We start from the raw sequence: 17416 nt of genomic DNA, 5'->3' as shown, positions 1-17416 counted from the left end.
CCTCAACAATTTCATATTCTAACTCTCAATTCTTAACTTCATTTTCAAAAAGAAGTTTGGAAGATGCCTTTATATTTTGAAAATTTAAAAATATTGTGACTTTAGCCCCATCCTTCTTTCTAATATTGTCTTTTCCCCACAGATATATGTCCTCTTTAAGGATTATCACAGGTGTGTCTCTTTTACTAAGCTTTTTCTCAAATAATATGTCTTAAAAAACAGGAATTTTATTCTCACCATATGAAAAGTCAGTGCATTTTCTAAAGAATGTGTTAGTTTTAGTTTTAAGTCAAATGAGTCAGTGACATTTGCATTCTAGTGAATAACTTGAATTTTATAGCTATTTGAAACAAGCACACAAAATTTTACTAAAATAAGCATCATTTAATTTGCTAATATTATGCCTGAATTTGGATAATGAAATCAATTAGATGAGAACTAATTCAGCATAATTTACCCTTCACTTTAAATGTGAAAAGTTTTAAGTAGATTTCTTACACTATTAAAAAATAAAATTTAGTATTGTATTAGAAATAATAGTTTCTTAATATGATTTTAGACGAAGATGCTGTGAGCAGAATTTTCTACAGTTGTCCTTATCACTGTTTTTCTTCTCTGCATTTTTCTTTTTATTTTTTTTTAAACTAATGGGGTCTCATGATGTTGTCCAGGCTTGTCTTGAACTACTGGGCTCAGGAGATATCCTCTCTCAACCTTCCAAACTGCTGGGATTGCAGGCATGAGCGACCACACCCAGGCCTTCCCTCTATCTTAAAAGTGAGCTAGAAGAAATTTCACTCAAATATATTTGATTTTCAGAACTGAGAAAATAGAACAAATTCTATACTCATCAGATGCTGAAATTTGGAAACATAGTTATGTTTAACTACAGAAGTGTGATTTTTATAAATTATGTAATTTATTTTATGATACAAATGGAATATCTTTTCCACTATCCAGAAGCCCCCACTGTCTCCAAAGATTTTGGTGATTAGGGAGCTCTGCTATATCTGCAGCTATTTGAAGCTTGATGAAACAATGGACACTCTAACTACATTTTAAATTTTTTTTTCTTTTTTGGGGGACAGAGTCTTGCTATTGTCACCCAGGTTAGAGTGCAATGGCATGATCTTGGCTCACTGCAACCTTCGCCTCCTGGGTTCAAGCAATTCTCCTGCCTCGGCCTCCTGAGTAGCTGGGATTACAGGTGCACACCACCACGCCTGGCTATTTTTTGTATTTTTAGTGGAGACGGGGTTTAGCCGTATTGGCCAGGCTGGTCTCGAACTCCCGATCTCGTGATCTGCCTGCCTTGGCCTCTCAAAGTGCTGGTATTACAGTTGTGAGCCACTGCGCCTGGCCTTAATTTTTATATGTACTAATCTCTTCCCTGGTTATTAAAGTTATTAGACATGTGTTGTGTATACATCTCAGTCCTTCTAACTGAGATCAGAATTATTTTACCATTTTTTGCAGATGAAAAAATTAAAATAAGGAAGTTAGTTTTCCCAAGACCGTATAACTAATAATAACAGAGAAAAAATTCCAAATTTTATTAAACTTTTATTTACATTTCAAGATCTTTGACTTTAAACTGTTAACTTAGCCATTTTACACTTTCTTATGTCCTGTTTTTTTTTTGTTTGTTTGTGATACTCAGCTTAACATTTAAAAATTAATTCTTAAATAATAAAGAAGCTTCCCAAACTTTAACCCTGAGAGTGGATTGCTGTTTTTCTCAGTAGCCATTGATAAGTTATTTCTCATATCCTTAGCTGGATTTTAAGTCCACTTTCTAATTCCTAACAGGCTGTCACCTTTGCTTTACTTCTGTACTGTTACTCGCTTCACTTTTTTCACTGGCAATCTGATACTCTGGGAAACCTACAATAACAAACTTAAAATACCATCGGAATCCTTCTGTCCCATTCAAATGATTACACCCTTCCTACCCCATTATTTCCCTAAATTAATAGTCTCTGGTTACCTGCATAAATAATTTTTGGGGACTCAGACAGTGTGGCAAGAAAGCACTGATTTTTCACTCACAGTGTTACATTTAGAAAGTAGGTTTAGACTGTAGGTACCTGTAACTACAGAGATTTTGAAGAGATACAATGTTTTATCTGTTTTCTTTCTTACTCCTATGGTCTTGATTACACAAGACAAAATTTTTAAGTCCTAAATAGGCTTTTTTTTTTTTTTTGGTAAATGTGGCTGTATATGCATAATATTAAGTTTTGAGTTTCCTAGATTCAACTAATATTTATTTTGTTGTGGTATCAACTCATACTTTTTAGGGGCATTTTTCCATATCTTCGTATGTAGTTCACAGAGAAGTTGAAAAAGGCTATATAGCAGGGCTTTGAACAATTGTCACTTTAATATAATATAATCTAAAGTTTCAAAATTTAACTGTAGGTCTTTTAATTCTTAACCAAAAAGACAGGGTCTCGCTCTGTCACCCAAGCTGGCATCTCCCTATGTTGTTCACGCTGGTCTTCAACTCCTGGCCTCAAGCAATCCCCAGTTTGGCCTCCCAAGTGCTGGGATGGCAGGCATGAGCCACTGTGCCTTCCCTTAACTTAGGTCTTAACTCATTACACTGGCATCATTTTCTTAGGTGAAATTAAAATTTTAAAATGAATGAACTATTTTTGAATCCTGAACCAAGATCTTTGTCTAATTTATTTAACAACTTGACAAACTTGGAATTAGTTACAATTCAGTGGAATCTTGAAGTGGAAGCATGAAAAAAACAATCAACTATTAAAGGATTTGCAAATCAATTTTCAAAACTGAGATGATGTTTGTTGTACTTTTAAACTCTTAGTTTACAGTTTCTGTTGCATAGTTCTATATCATATCTTCAACATCCATGGAGTACTACCTCTTAAATGTATATATTTGTAAATATTTAAACTGTCCTGTATCTTTTCCTGGACCTAGCCCAACTCCTGCACCTTTTTATTCCTAGGATTTGATTGAAATCACAACAGAGAAATGAAGAATCATACAAGGCAGATAGAATTTATTCTTCTGGGACTGACAGATAATTCTCAGTTACAGATTGTAGTTTTCTTATTTCTACTTCTAAATTATGTGTTGAGCATGATAGGGAACTTCACTGTCATTTCCTTCACTCTGCTGGATTCCCAGCTCAAGACTCCAATGTTTTTCTTCCTCCGTAATTCTCTTTTCTGGAAATTTCATTCACAATTGCTTGCATTCCCAGATTCCTAATCACCATTGTTACCAGGGAAAAGGCCATTTCCTATAATGGTTGTACATCTCAGCTGTTTTCTTACATATTCTTGGGGGTTACAGATTTTTTCCTTCTAGCTGCTATGTCCTATGATCGCTATGTTGCCATCTGCAAACCTTTGCATTATACGTCCCTCATGAGTAACAAAGTTTGCTACCAGCTTGTATTCAGTTCTTGGGTAACTGGGCTCCTGATCATTTTCCGTCCCCTGATTTTAGGTCTTAACTTGGATTTCTGTGCTTCAAATATCATTGATCATTTCATTTGTGACATTTCTCCTATCCTACAACTTTCTTGCTCAGACACACATTTACTGGAACTGATTGCCTTTTTATTAGCTGTGATGACACCTATTGTCACCCAGTTTTTAGCAATCCTTTCTTACTCTTACATCATCAAGACAATTCTGAAATTCCCTTCAGTGCAGCAAAAGAAGAAAGCCTTTTCCAGCTGTTCTTCTCACGATTGTTGCCTCCATCACTTATGGTAGTTGTATGTTTATCTACATAAAGCCATCAGCGAATGAAAGAGTTGCTTTAAGCAAAGGAGTAAATGTGCTCAATACTTCAATTACCCTGTTGTTAAACCCATTTATTTATACTCTGAGGAATCAGCAAGTTAAACAAGCCTTCAAAGCTGTATTTAGAAACATATTTTCTGCTTCAGACAAGTAATACAACTTGTTGAAATAATTAACATGAAAACATATAAGGATCTTTGAACAAAACACTAATTTGACTCTTCTAGTTTAAGAATTGATATTCAATATTGAATTATTTGTATTACTTAAGCTTGTCCAACATTCAAAACGTTTTTCATTCTATCCATTCTGACTTTAATTTTCTCTTTTTCAGTACTCAAAGCTTTCTATATTAGAAAGAAAACAATTGCAAGATTGATTTTCTCTAAAAGCATGTTAGAGTGAAATAAATGGTAGTTTTCACTGTACTATAGAATATAAGTTCTTCAAGAGTTTGATCTGCTAAATAATTTATAAAAATTTAAAAAATTATTTAAGAAAATGTGTGGGTACATAGTAGGCGTATACATTTGTGGCATATATAAGATATTTCAATACAGGCATGCAATGTGAAATAAATGCATCATGGATAATGGTGTATCCATCCCCTCAAGCATTTATCCTTTGAGTTACAAGCAATCCTATTGCATTTTTAAAGTTATTTAAAAATATACAATTTAGTTATTATCAACTGTAGTCTTCCTATTGTACTATTAAATAGTAGGTCTTATGCTATGTAATTTAAATAAATGTACCTTGTTTTAGTTAAATGCTATGTTCTTTAAAAGTCTTAGATAAATCAAATATTGTCATTGTTAAAAAATATATTTAAAATGTTTCAAGAAATCTTACTCTTTAAAAATAAATGTAGAAAATTATTTTGTAAAGTGAACTTTTTGAAATGTCAATTGTCAACACGGAAAAGCATAATTTCCTTTGAAGGGAATCATACATTTCATGTATGTGATATTTATTATTTATGTTGGACAGATCTTAGAAATTGGAGTAGAGAATAAAATGTGGCTTTAATACACAAGCAGTTGATTCCACACACAATCTTTTTCAAGAGCATATAAGCAAGTTTAATCTTTTGAACATGTCAATTAATGTGTTAAGTAAATGGGAATATATAATGAATTGTATTACCTGTCACATGATTATTAGTTTAACTTTTGCCCAAGTTTCCCACAGTAAGTTATATTGAACATCAGTGTCTTAAAATTTGAGTGATTTTAAAAATAAACTTACATTTCATTTCCTCTAAACCAGGAATATGAAACCATGTGCTTTTCTTTTTTACTCACGTGTGTCCGTTGCTAGAACACTTAGATATCGCATTCTATATTTTTCTGATAAATATGTGGTTATGCCATTATACCAATTGAATTATACTATGAGGGTGATTAAGCTACTTTATCTTGAAATGTGGCAGTGGTATTTGTTCCTATGTATATCTATAGTTACCATGAATTTACCTAGTCAATATTTCTGAAAATATTTGACAGTTAATTTTAATGGCAATGAGAAAAGTAAACATAAAGAGACAAAATTTATTACAAAATTCCTGGTGGATTCATCTTCACAATAAATTACAAGAAGATAAAGTTATTTACAAAGATGTGTGCAAAGTTAAAAAGACAGATTTTTTTTTTCTCAAATATCAAGACAATGACTGCTGCTCTCACTTTGTCCAGAAAAACTGGAAAACCTAAATGCATATGGCAGTGTGCTGCAGAAATTTCTCATAATGTTTCATTATCTGCATAAGCTCATCGAATGAGAAATAAAGCGACATGTTCTGTTCACCATTTTCACCTCTTTGGTAGACTGTGTTATCTTAAGGAACTGTAAAGCAATTGTATCTCTCTTCTGACATTCACAATGCAATTTTGACACTCCTTCCAAGAAGTGGAGTCTAAGTTTCCTTTCTTTGAATTTGGGTGAAAATAAGCTCAATCTACTAGAGTATGGAAGAAAAGATGCCTTGTGATTTCAAAATTAGGTGATAAAGATGTTATAGCTGCTGTCGAGATCCCTATGTTTTGGGACACTTACCTTTGGAATTCAACCACCATGCTGTGAAAAAGCCCAAACCGGCTCTAAGGAGAGACCATGCAGAGACGAGCATATGAAAAATAACTGAGGCCTCAAACAGCCGGATGCCAACTACCAAATGTGTGAGGGAAAGTGATTTCAGCTCTTCCTCATATGGAAGACTGGAACATTTTCTGCTTATTATCATGACTGCAGGAATAGCAGCTTAAAAAAAGTAACACTCTTAATATATGAAAATCAATGTCCAACTGAATGATGCACTTTGTTTTTCTCATAAGATTACAACTTACCAAGAAATTGTAATGACCATCTTCTTATTTGCATGCTTGCAAATATTTCCACAAATGACATCAATTTGCTTCACTTTCTCACAAAATTCATTTTTGTTGCTTTGTTCAAAGTCTAGGTCTACTCATGGAGCCGCATTGCACGTGGAAACACTATTGAGCACTTGGTATAGAATTCAGCATTAAATGTCTTGGGTATATTGAGTAAGTTTAGAAACGACATGATGTCAACTAAAGGGACTCCAGCTAAACAAATCTGGAAGAGAGTCATATAACAAAGAGAGCAACACATTATAACTCATAGAATAAAATTAAAAGCTATACTATATGTACTTATATAGAATAAATAAAGAAAAAAGAAAGCTCTTTCATATAGTCAAATGGCGAGTAAGAAGTATAGAAAAAAAAGAGTTATAAAATGTTAAAAGATGTCAAGATAGTGAACATTTAATGAGAAAAGTATATATACACATTCTCAAGTTATTACTTAACTATAAAGGAAAAGAGTAACTTCACAGTGGCAAGACCTGACAGATACCTCCTGAACGAAGTAATCCAAATTAGCCTTAGCACTAAAATAATGACAAAATATTTAGTTAAATAAGTCAACAGAAACAAAACAAGAATGTATTTAATTAAAACTAAATTAGGTAAGAAAGGAAAGCAATGGAAAATAAAAGATGTGGGATAAATTTAAATGATGGTAGGAGAAAAGACATAAAGTAAACCACAGTAAATACAATACCAATAGACTTAATACCCAGTGAAAGATTTTCGGGTTACAAGGGAAAAATAGCTTATTTACATGCTGGTTAACAAAAACATACCTTAGATACAAAGACACAAGTGGGTTCAAGGTTTTTAAAAGGATAGAAAAAGAAAGCCTGCACAAATTAATTTTTTGTCTCTTCTACCTGCACTCTATTATACTCTCCAACAGAGTCACTTAAAACTGTAATTTTGGTAATAATTTACTCTGCATTTTCTCTTGGCATACTTTTCTGTGGAATTTAATTCTCTCTCAGAAGTCCAGTTTTGAAAGAACTGATTTACTGAAAAGTGTAACATTTTTCATTTCATTAAAATCCCCAGCTAGGGTTGTGGATTTGCATGTGTTTCTTCTTTTCCCTGTTGATCTTTGCCTAGCATCTGTGGTGTTATCATTAGGAATATACGTGCATAAGATTTGTTTGTCAAAGTTTAATTGACCCTTTCATCATTATGAAATTTTACTTTTCATCTTCATCAATATTTCTTGCCTTAAAATTTCATTTGTTTGATATTAATATAGCCACACCACTTTGTTTGCCCTTTAAAATTTTATTTTAGTTTTGCCCTGAATACCTTTTAATTCCAGCTTCTCACTTTCAATTGCTCTGTGCCCTTATATTTAAAATTTTCTCTCATAATAATAAAAATTTAAAATTGGTTCTGATAATGCTTATCTTTTCATTATAATGTTAAGTCTAGTAACATTTATATATATGTGTATATACATATATATATTATTATACTTTAAGTTCTAGGCTACATTTGCACAACACGCAGATTTGTTACATGGGTATACACGTGCCATGTAGGTTTGCTGCACCCATCAACTCATAATTTACATTAGGTATTTCTCTTCATGTTATTGCTACCCCAGCCCCCTACCCCACAACAGGCCCTGGTGTGCAATATTCCCTGCCCTGTATCCAAATGTTCTCATTGTTCAATTCCTACCTATGAGTGGGAACATGCAGTGTTTGGTTTTCTGACCTTGTGATAGTTTGCGTAGAATGATGGTTTCCAGCTTCATCTATGTCCTTGCAAAGGACATGAACTCATCCTTTTTTATGGCTGCATATTATTCCATAGTGTATATGTGCCACATTTTCTTAATCCAGTCTATCATTGATGGACGTTTGGGTTGGTACCAAGACTTTGCTATTATGAATAGTCCTGCAGTAAACATATGTGTGCATGTGTCTTTATAGTAGTATGATTTATAGTCCTTTGGGTATATCCCCAGTAATGGGATTGCTGGGTCAACCGGTATTTCTAGTTCTAGATCCTTGAGGAATTGCCACACTGTCTTCCACATGGTTGAACTAATTTATACTCCCACCAACAGTGTAAAAGCATTCCTATTTCTCCACATCCTCTCCAGCACCTGCTGTTTTCTGACTTTTTAATGATTGCCATTCTCACTGGTGTGAGATGGTATCCCATTGTGGTTTTGATTTGCGTTTCTCTGATGACCAGTGGTGATGAGCATTTTTTCATGTGTCTATTGGCTGCATAAATGTCTTCTTTTGAGAAGTGTCTATTCATATCCTTTGACCATTTTTTTGATGAGTTTATTTGTTTTTTTCTTGTAAATTTGTTTAAATTCTGTGTAGATTCTGGATATTAGCCCTTTGTCAGATGGGTAGATGGCAAAAATTTTCTCCCGTTCTGTAGGTAGCCTGTTCAATCTGATGGTAGTTTCTTTTGCCATGCAGAAGCTCTTTAGTTTAATTAGATCTCATTTGTCTATTTTGGCTTTTGTTGCCATTGCTTTTAGTGTTTTAAGTCATGAAGTCTTTGCCCATGCCTGTGTCCTGAATGGTATTGCCTAGGTTTTCTTCTAGGGTTTTTATGGTTTTAGGTCTAACATTTAAGTCTCTAGTCCATCTTGAATTAATTTTTGTGTAAGGTGTAAGGAAAGGATCCAGTTCCAGCTTTCTACATATGGCTAGCCAGTTTTCCCAGCACCATTTACTAAATAGAGAATCCTTTCCCCATTTCTTGTTTTCGTCAGGTCTGTCAAAGATCAGATTGTTGTAGATCTGTGGTGTTATTTCTGAGGCCACTGTTCTGTTCCATTGGTCTATATCTCTGTTTGGGTTACTGCAGCCTTGTAGTATAGTTTGAAGTCAGGTAGTGTGATGCTTCTAGCATTGTTCTTTTGGCTTAGGATTGTCTCGGCATTGCGGGCTCTCCTGTTGGTTCCATACGAACTTTAAAGCAGTTTTTTCCAATTCTGAGAAGAAAGTCATTGGTAGCTTGATGGAGATGGCATTGAATCTATAAATTACCTCAGGCAGTATGGCCATTTTCATGATATTGATTCTTCCTATCTGTGAGCATGGAATGTTCTTCCATTTGTTTGTATCCTCTTTTATTTCATTGAGCAGTGGTTTTTAGTTCTCCTTGAAGAGGTCCTTTACATCCCTTGTAAGTTGGATTCCTAGGTATTTTATTCTCTTTGTAGCAATAGTGAATGGGAGTTCACTCATAATTTGACTCTATATTTGTCTCTTATTGCTGTATAGGAATGCTTGTGATTTTTTGCACACTGATTTCATACCTGAGACTTTGCTGAAGTTGTTTATCAGCATAAGGAGATTTTGGGCTGAGATGATGGGGCTTTCTAAATATACAATCATGTCATCTGCAAACAGGGACAGTTTGACTTCCTCTTTTCCTAATTGAATACCCTTTATTTGTTTCTCTTGCCTGATTGCCCTGGCCAGGACTTCCAACAGTATGTTGAATAGGAGTGGTGAGAGAGGGCATCCCTGTCTTGTGCCAGTTTTCAAAGGGAATGCTTCCAGTTTTTGGCCATTCAGTATGATATTGGCTGTAGGTTTGTCATAAATAGCTCTTATTATTTTGAGATATGTCCCATTCACCTAGTTTGTTGAGAGTTTTTAGCATGAAGAGCTGTTGAATTTTGTCAAAGGCCTTTTCTGCACCTATTGAGATAATCATGTGGTTTTTGTCTTTGGTTCTGTTTATGTGATGGATTATATTTATCAATTTGTGTATGTTGAACCAGGCTTGCATCCCAGGGAGGAAGCCCACTTGATCATGGTGGATAAGCTTTTTGTTATGCTTCTGGATTCAGTTTACTAGTATTTTACTAAGGATTTTCACACTGATGTTCATCAGGGATATTGGTCTAAAATTCTCTTTTTTTGTTGTGTCTGTCAGACTTTGATATCAGGATGATGCTGGCCTCATAAAATGAGTTAGGGAGGATTCCCTTTGCCTATTGATTGGAGTAGTTTCAGAAGGAATGGTACCAGCTCCTCTTTGTACCTCTGGTACAATTTGGCTATAAATCCGTCTGTTCCTGGACTTTTTTTGGTTGGTAGGCTATTAATTATTACCTCCATTTCAGAGTCTGTTATTGGTCTATTCAGAGATTTAACTTCTTGGTTTAGTCTTGGGAGGGTGTATGTGTCCAGGAATTGATCCATTTCTTCTAGATTTTCTAGTTTATTTGCATAGAGTTGTTTATAGTATTCCCTGATGGTAGTTTGTATTTCCTTGGGATCAGAGATGATATCCCCTTTATCATTTTTTATTGTGTCTGTTTGATTCTTCTCTGTTTTCCTCTTTATTAGTCTTGCTAGCGGTCTATCAATTTTGTTGATCTTCTCAAAAAACCAGCTCCTGGATTCATTGATTTTTTTTGAAGGGTTTTTTTGTGTCTTTATCTCCTTCAGTTCTGCTCTGATCTCAGTTATTTCTTGCTTTCTGCTAGCTTTTGAATTTGTTTGCTCTTGCTTCTTTAGTTCTTTTAATTGTGATGTTAGGGTGTCAATTTTAGATCTTTCCTACTTTCTCTTGAGGGCATTTAGTGCTATAAATTTCCCTCTACACAGTGCTTTAAATGTGTCCCAGAGATTCTGGTACGTTGTGTCTTTATTCTCATTGGTTTCAAAGAATATCTTTATTTCTGCCTTCATTGCGTTGTTTACCCAGTAGTTATTCAGGAGTAAGTCGTTCAGTTTCCATGTAGTTGTGTGGTTTTGAGTGATTTTCTTAATCCTGAGTTCTAATTTGATTGCACTGTGTCCTGAGAGACATTCTGTTGTGATTTCTATTCTTTTACATTTGCTGAGGAGTGCTTTACTTCCAACTATGTGGTCAATTTTTGAATAAGTGCGATGTGGTGCTGAGAAAAATGTATATTTTGTTGATTTGGGGTGCAGAGTTCTGTAGATGTCTATTAGGTCCACTTGGTGCAGAGCTGTGTTCAAGTCCTGGATATCCTTGTTAACCTTCTGTCTCATTGATCTGTCTAATATTGACAGTGGGATGTTAAATTCTTTCATTATTATTGTGTGGGAGTCTAAGTCTCCTTGTAGGTCTCTAAAGGCTTGCTTTATGAATATGGGTGCTCATGTATTGGGTGCATATATATTTAGGATAATTAGCTCTTCTTGTTGAATTGATCCCTTTACCATTATGTAATGTCCTTCTTTGTCTCTTTTGATCTTTGATGGTTTAAAGTCTTTTTTTTTTTTTATCAGAGAATAGGATTGCAACCCCCACGTTTTTTGTTTTCCATTTACTTGGTAGATCTTCCTCCATCCCTTTATTTTGAACCTATATGTGTCTCTGCATGTGAGATGGGTCTCCTGAATAGAGCTCACTGATGGGTCTTGACTCTTTATTCAATTTGCCAGTCTGTGTCTTTTAATTGGGGCATTTAGCCCATTTACATTTAAGGTAATATTGTTATGTGTAAATTTGATCCTGTCATTATTATGTTAGTTGTTTATTTTGCCTGTTAATTGATGGAGTTTCTTCCTAGCATCGATGGTCTTTACAATTTGGCATGTTTTTGCAGTGGCTGGAACTGGTTGTTCCTTTCCATGTTTAGTGCTTCCTTCAGTAGCTCTTTTAAGACAAGCCTGGTGATGACAAACTCTCTCAGCATTTGCTTGTCTGTAAAGGATTTTATTTCTCCTTCACTTACGAAGCTTAGTTTGGCTGGATATGAAATTCTGGGTTGAAAATTCTTTTCTTTACGAACGTTGAATATGGGTGCCCAGTCTCTTTTGCCTTTGTAGGGTTTCTGCCAAGAGATCTGCTGTTAGTCTGATGGGCTTCCCTTTGTGGGTAACCAAACCTTTCTCTCTGGCTGCCCTTAATTTTTTCCTTCATTTCAACCTTGTTGAATCTGACAATTATGTGTCTTGGGATTGCTTTTTTCTGGGAATATCTTTGTGGTATTCTCTGTATTCAAATTCAGGAAATTTGAAGTTGGTCTGCCTTGCTAGGTTAGGGAAGTTCTCCTGGATAATATCCTGAAAAGTGTTTTCCAACTTTGTTCCATTCTCCCTTTCCCTTTCAGGTACACCAAACAAATGTAGATATGGTCTTTTCATGTAGTCCCGTATGTGTTGTATGCTTTGTTCATGTCTTTTTATTCTTTTTCTCTAAACTTGTCTTCTCACTTTATTTCATTAATTTGATCATCAATAACTGATACCCTTTCTTCCACTTGCTCAAATCAGCTATTGAAGCTTGTGCATGTGTCAGGAAATTCTTGTGCCATGGTTTTCAGCTCCATCAGGTCATTTAAGGTGTTCTCTACACTGTTTATTCTAGTTAGCCATTCATCTAATCTTTTTTCAAGGTTTTTAGCTCTCTTTAGATGGGTTAGAACATGCTTCTTTAGCTAGAAGAATTTTGTTATTATTGACCTTCTGAAGTCTACTTCTGTCAACTCTTCAAAGTCATTCTCTGTCCAGCTTTGCTCTATTGCTGGCGAGGAGCTGCGATCCTTTGGAGGAGAAGAGATGCTCTGATTTTTAGAATTTTCAGCTTTTCTGCTCTAGTTTCTCCCCATTTTGGGGTTTTATCTACGTTTGGTCTTTGATGATTGTGACCTACCAATGGGGTTTTGGTGTGGATGTCCTTTTTCTTGATATTGCTGCTATTCCTTTCTGTTTGTTAGTTTTCCTTTTAACAGTCAGTTCCCTCAGCTGCAGGTCTGTTGGTGTTTGCTGGAGGTATACTACAGACCCTGTTTCCCTAGGTATCTCCAGCAGAGGCTGCAGAACAGCAAATATTGCTGCCTGATTCTTCCTCTGAAAGCTTCATCCCAGAGGGGCACCTGCCTGTATGAGGTGTCTGTTGGCCCCTACTGGGAGGCGTCTCCCAGTTAGGCTACATGGGGGTCAGGGACCCACTTGAGGAGGTAGTCCGTCCGTTCTCAGAGCTCAAACACCTTGTTGGGAGAACCACTGCTCTCTTCAGAGCTGTCAGACAGGGACGTTTAAGTCTGCAGAAGTTTCTGCTGCCTTTTGTTCAGCTATGCTCTGCCTACACAGGTGGAGTCTATAGAGGCAGTAGACCTTGCTGAGCTGCAGTGGGCTCCACCCAGTTTGAGCTTCCAGGTCAGTTTGTTTACCTACTCAAGCCTCAGCAATGGTGGACGACCCTCCCTATGCCCAGCTACAGCCTCACAGGTCAATCTCAGACTGCTGCTCTAGTGGTGAGCAAGGCTCTGTGGGCATGGGACCTACCAAGACAGGCACGGGAGAGAATCTCCTGGTCTGCCAGAAATTCTCCATGGGAAAAGCACAGGATTTGGGCGAGAGTGTCACAATTTTCCAGGTACAGTCAGTCACGGCTTCCCTTGGCTGGGAAAGGAAAATCCCCTGAGCTCTTGTGCTTCCCAGGTGAGGCGATGCCCTGCCCTGCTTCAGCTTGCCCTCTGTGGACTGCACCCACTGCCCAACCTGTCCCAATAAGATGATCCAGGTACCTCAGTTGGAAATGCAGAAATCCCCCGTCTTCTGTGTCAATCACGCTGGGAGCTGCAGACCTAAGCTCTTCCTATTTGGCCATCTTGGAACGGACCTCACATTTTTATATTTATCAGCAATTACAAAGTATTTACTCTAATAATTATAATGATTTTATGTCTACTATCTTGCTAGTTATTTTCTATTCGCCTCATGTTCTTCATTCTTATTAATACATTCAAAAAATCATTTAGATTAAGCATTTTTTATTGTTCCTTTTTTTATCTATTAACATTTTAGTTTTATCATTTTGTAATATTCTTTTCATGATTTCAGTAATGAGTACAACATTTATTATTTGACTTTTTACCACTTAGTTAGTATTTTTAACCATAACCTGAACAACATAAGATTTACAGGAATGACTTAAAATAGTCTATCTTTATGTAGATTTTTTTGCTCTTTGTGCAATTATTATCATGTTTTATACTTGTATGCATATTTTAAACTCAGCAAAACATATTTTAAAATTTTTGTTTTGTAGTCTTTTACATTTACCTTTTTTCATTCTTCATGTCTTTGTCAGTTGCATGCATCTTCTTTTTTATAACTGTAATGTTTGGTTTGTATTTTTCTGAAGGTTTGTTACATAGGTAAACATGTGTCATGGGTTGGGGGTTTGTTGTACATATTATTAATATTTCCTCACCCAGGTATTAAGCCCAGTACCCAATAGTTATCTTTTCTTCTCCTCTGCCTCCACCTACCCTCACCTCTCAAGTAGATTGCAGTGTCTGTTGTTTCCTTCTTTGTGTTCATAAGTTCTTATCATTTAGCTCCCACTTATAAGTGAGAACATCTGGTATTTAGTTTTTCTGTTTGTCAGTTAGTTTGTTGAGGAAAATAGCCTCCAGCTCCATCCATGTTCCCACAAAAGACATGATCTCGTTCTTTTTTATGGCAGTATAGTATTCCATGGTATATATGTACCACATTTTCTTTATGCAACCTGTTATTGATGAGCATTTAGGTTGATTCTATGTCTTTGCTATTGTGAATAGTGCCATGAACATTTGTGTGCATGTGTCTTTATGGTAGAATGATTTATATTCCCAAAATTATTTCTGTTCCTCTGGATGTATACACAGTAATGGAATTGCTGGTTTGAATGGTAGTTCTGCTTTTAGCTATCTGAGGAATCACCTCACCGTTTCACTGTTTTCCACAATGGCTGAACTAATTTACACTTCCACCAACAGTGTATAAGTGTTCCATTTTCTATTTGGAATCATTTTCCTTCAACTATAACAACTTTCTGCAGTGTTTCTTACTATGAAGTTATGCTGCCAATAACATTTAATTGCTTTTGTTTGCTTTGCCTTTATTTTCCTTAGTATACAGCTCTGAAATGGAAGCTTTTTTCTTCAGCACTTTGGAAGTACTATTCTGTTATCCTTTGGCTTCCACTTTCTACTAAAACCATCAATTGTCTGATTGTGCACAATAATGTGCCTGCTTTTTCTGAGGGCTTTTAAGATTTCCGATTGAGCTTCTTGTGGTTTGATATGCGGTACACTGTTATGGTTTTCTTTGGCTCTTAGTGAGGTTTTCTGAGTTTCCCAAATCAGTTAATAGATATCTTTAGTAAGTTTTGGAAATTCTTTGGTCATTATGTCTTCAAACATTGATTCTGTCATGTTCTTTCTCACCATTTGTGGGACATACACATATTTTGGAAAGTTTGTTTGTTTCATATGTCTCTGAACTTCTGTTTGAGTCTTGTCTTTTCTGATGTCTCTGAACTTCAGAGTGTGGATATTTCTGACTGACTTGCCTTTCAGTACAACAAATTTATCATCACCTGTTTCCTACTGTTTTACTCACCCCCAACTTTTAATTTCAAATATGACATTTTCTACTTTTAGAATTTTCATTTGATTTCTACATGTAGATTTCAGGCTCATTTTTAATTGTTCATGTTTTCTTTATTTTGTTTACCCTCTTACTACATCTTTCAATATTTATAATAGTTATTTTAAAGTATCTACCAACAGGCTTCAACATCTGAGTCACCTGTGGACTGTTTTCGCTGTTTTTGCCCCCAACTTATGGTCACTTCTTTAATAATTTATTTAATTTTTCATTAGATGCCAGACATTGTGGTTAAAATGTAATAATCTTATAATGGTTACATTTCAGAACTCTCATGCATTAATGATATTTTCTCATTGTTTACTCAGAGTGTTTTTTTTTAAATTTTCTCTCTCTTTTTTTTTTATACTCTAAGTTCTAGGGTACATGTGCACAATGTGCAGGTTTGTTACATATGTATACTTGTGCCATGTTGGTGTGCTGCACCCATCAACTCGTTAGCACCCACCAACTCGTCATTTACATCAGGTATAACTCCCAATGCAATCCCTCTCCCCACCCTCTCCCCATAATAGGCCCTGGTGTGTGACATTCCCCTTCCAGAATCCGAGTGATCTCCTTGTTCAATTCCCACCTATGAGTGAGAACATGTGGTGTTTGGTTTTCTGTTCTTGTGATAGTTTGCTGAGAATGATGGTTTCCAGCTGCATCCATGTCCCTACAAAGGACACAAACTCATCCTTTTTTATGGCTGCATAGTATTCCATGGTGTATATGTGCCACATTTTCTTAATCCAATCTGTCACTGATGGACATTTGGGTTGATTCCAAGTCTTTGCTATTGTGAATAGTGCTGCAAGAAACATACGTGTGCATGTGTCTTTATAGCAGCATGATTTATAATCCTTTGGGTATATACCCAGTAATGGGATGGCTGGGTCAAATGGTATTTCTAGTTCTAGATCCTTGAGGAATCGCCATACTGTTTTCCACCATGGTTGAACCAGTTTACAATCCCACCAACAGTGTAAAAGTGTTCCTATTTCTCCACATCCTTTCCAGCACCTGTTGTTTCCTGACTTTTGAATGATCGCCATTCTAACTGGTGTGAGATGGTATCTCATTGTGGTTTTGATTTGCACTTCTCTGATGGCCAGTGATGATGAGCATTTTTTCATGTATCTGTTGGCTGTATGCATGTCTTCTTTTGAGAAGTGTCTGTTCATATCCTTTGCCCACTTTTTGATGGGGTTGTTTGTTTTTTTCTTGTAAATTTGATTGAGTTCTTTGTAGGTTCTGCATATTAGCCCTTTGTCAGATGAGTAGATTGCAAAAATTTTCTCCCATTCTGTAGGTTGCCTGTTCACTCTGGTGGTAGTTTCTTTTGCTGTGGAGAAGCTCTTTAGTTTAATTAGATCCCATTTGTCAATAATGGCTTTTGTTGCCATTGCTTTTGGTATTTTAGACATGAAGTCCTTGCCCATGCCTATGTCTTGAATAGTATTCCCTAGGTTTTCTTCTAGGGTTTTTATGGTTCAGAGTGTTGTTTTTAGATTAAATGAATATTGAAACTGTAGGGCAGTCAATAACAAGGTACAAAATAGTATATCAATTGTAAATTATCTGCACTTTTATTTCAGGGAGAAGACTAAAAGTGGATAGATCCATCTTTTCATTTTGTATCTAGTATGGGAATAAATGAAGTATCTTAATTAATAAATCTGTCAGAAAAAACACAGTGCCTCATAAAAAATGACACATTAGTGGCCATATGGATTTTAAGCTTTCTAAATATTCCCTGGCCACAGGAAACCATTGTTTGCTCTATTCATTTTTTAGGTGATAATTCACAGTTTTCATCAGTGCAAAGAAATGCATAAGAAACTTCATCACAATTTCATTTGCC

General features: G+C 35.6%; 1 protein-coding gene across 1 annotated transcript; it reads left to right on the top strand.

Moving 5' to 3' along the window:
* Positions 1-3003: 3003 nt before the first annotated feature.
* On the top strand, positions 3004-3939 carry OR6C70 (olfactory receptor family 6 subfamily C member 70). The gene is given in 3 exon segments (XM_008003554.3): positions 3004-3187; positions 3190-3727; positions 3729-3939. Coding segments are annotated over 3 exon segments (933 nt in total).
* The last annotated feature ends 13477 nt before the right edge of the window (positions 3940-17416 follow it).

The sequence above is a fragment of the Chlorocebus sabaeus genome, chromosome 11, assembly GCF_047675955.1.
Source record: "Chlorocebus sabaeus isolate Y175 chromosome 11, mChlSab1.0.hap1, whole genome shotgun sequence".
Taxonomy (NCBI): Eukaryota; Metazoa; Chordata; class Mammalia; order Primates; family Cercopithecidae; genus Chlorocebus; species Chlorocebus sabaeus.
Note: the sequence above shows the minus strand (reverse complement) of the source record. Positions and strands in the feature narration are given on the sequence as shown.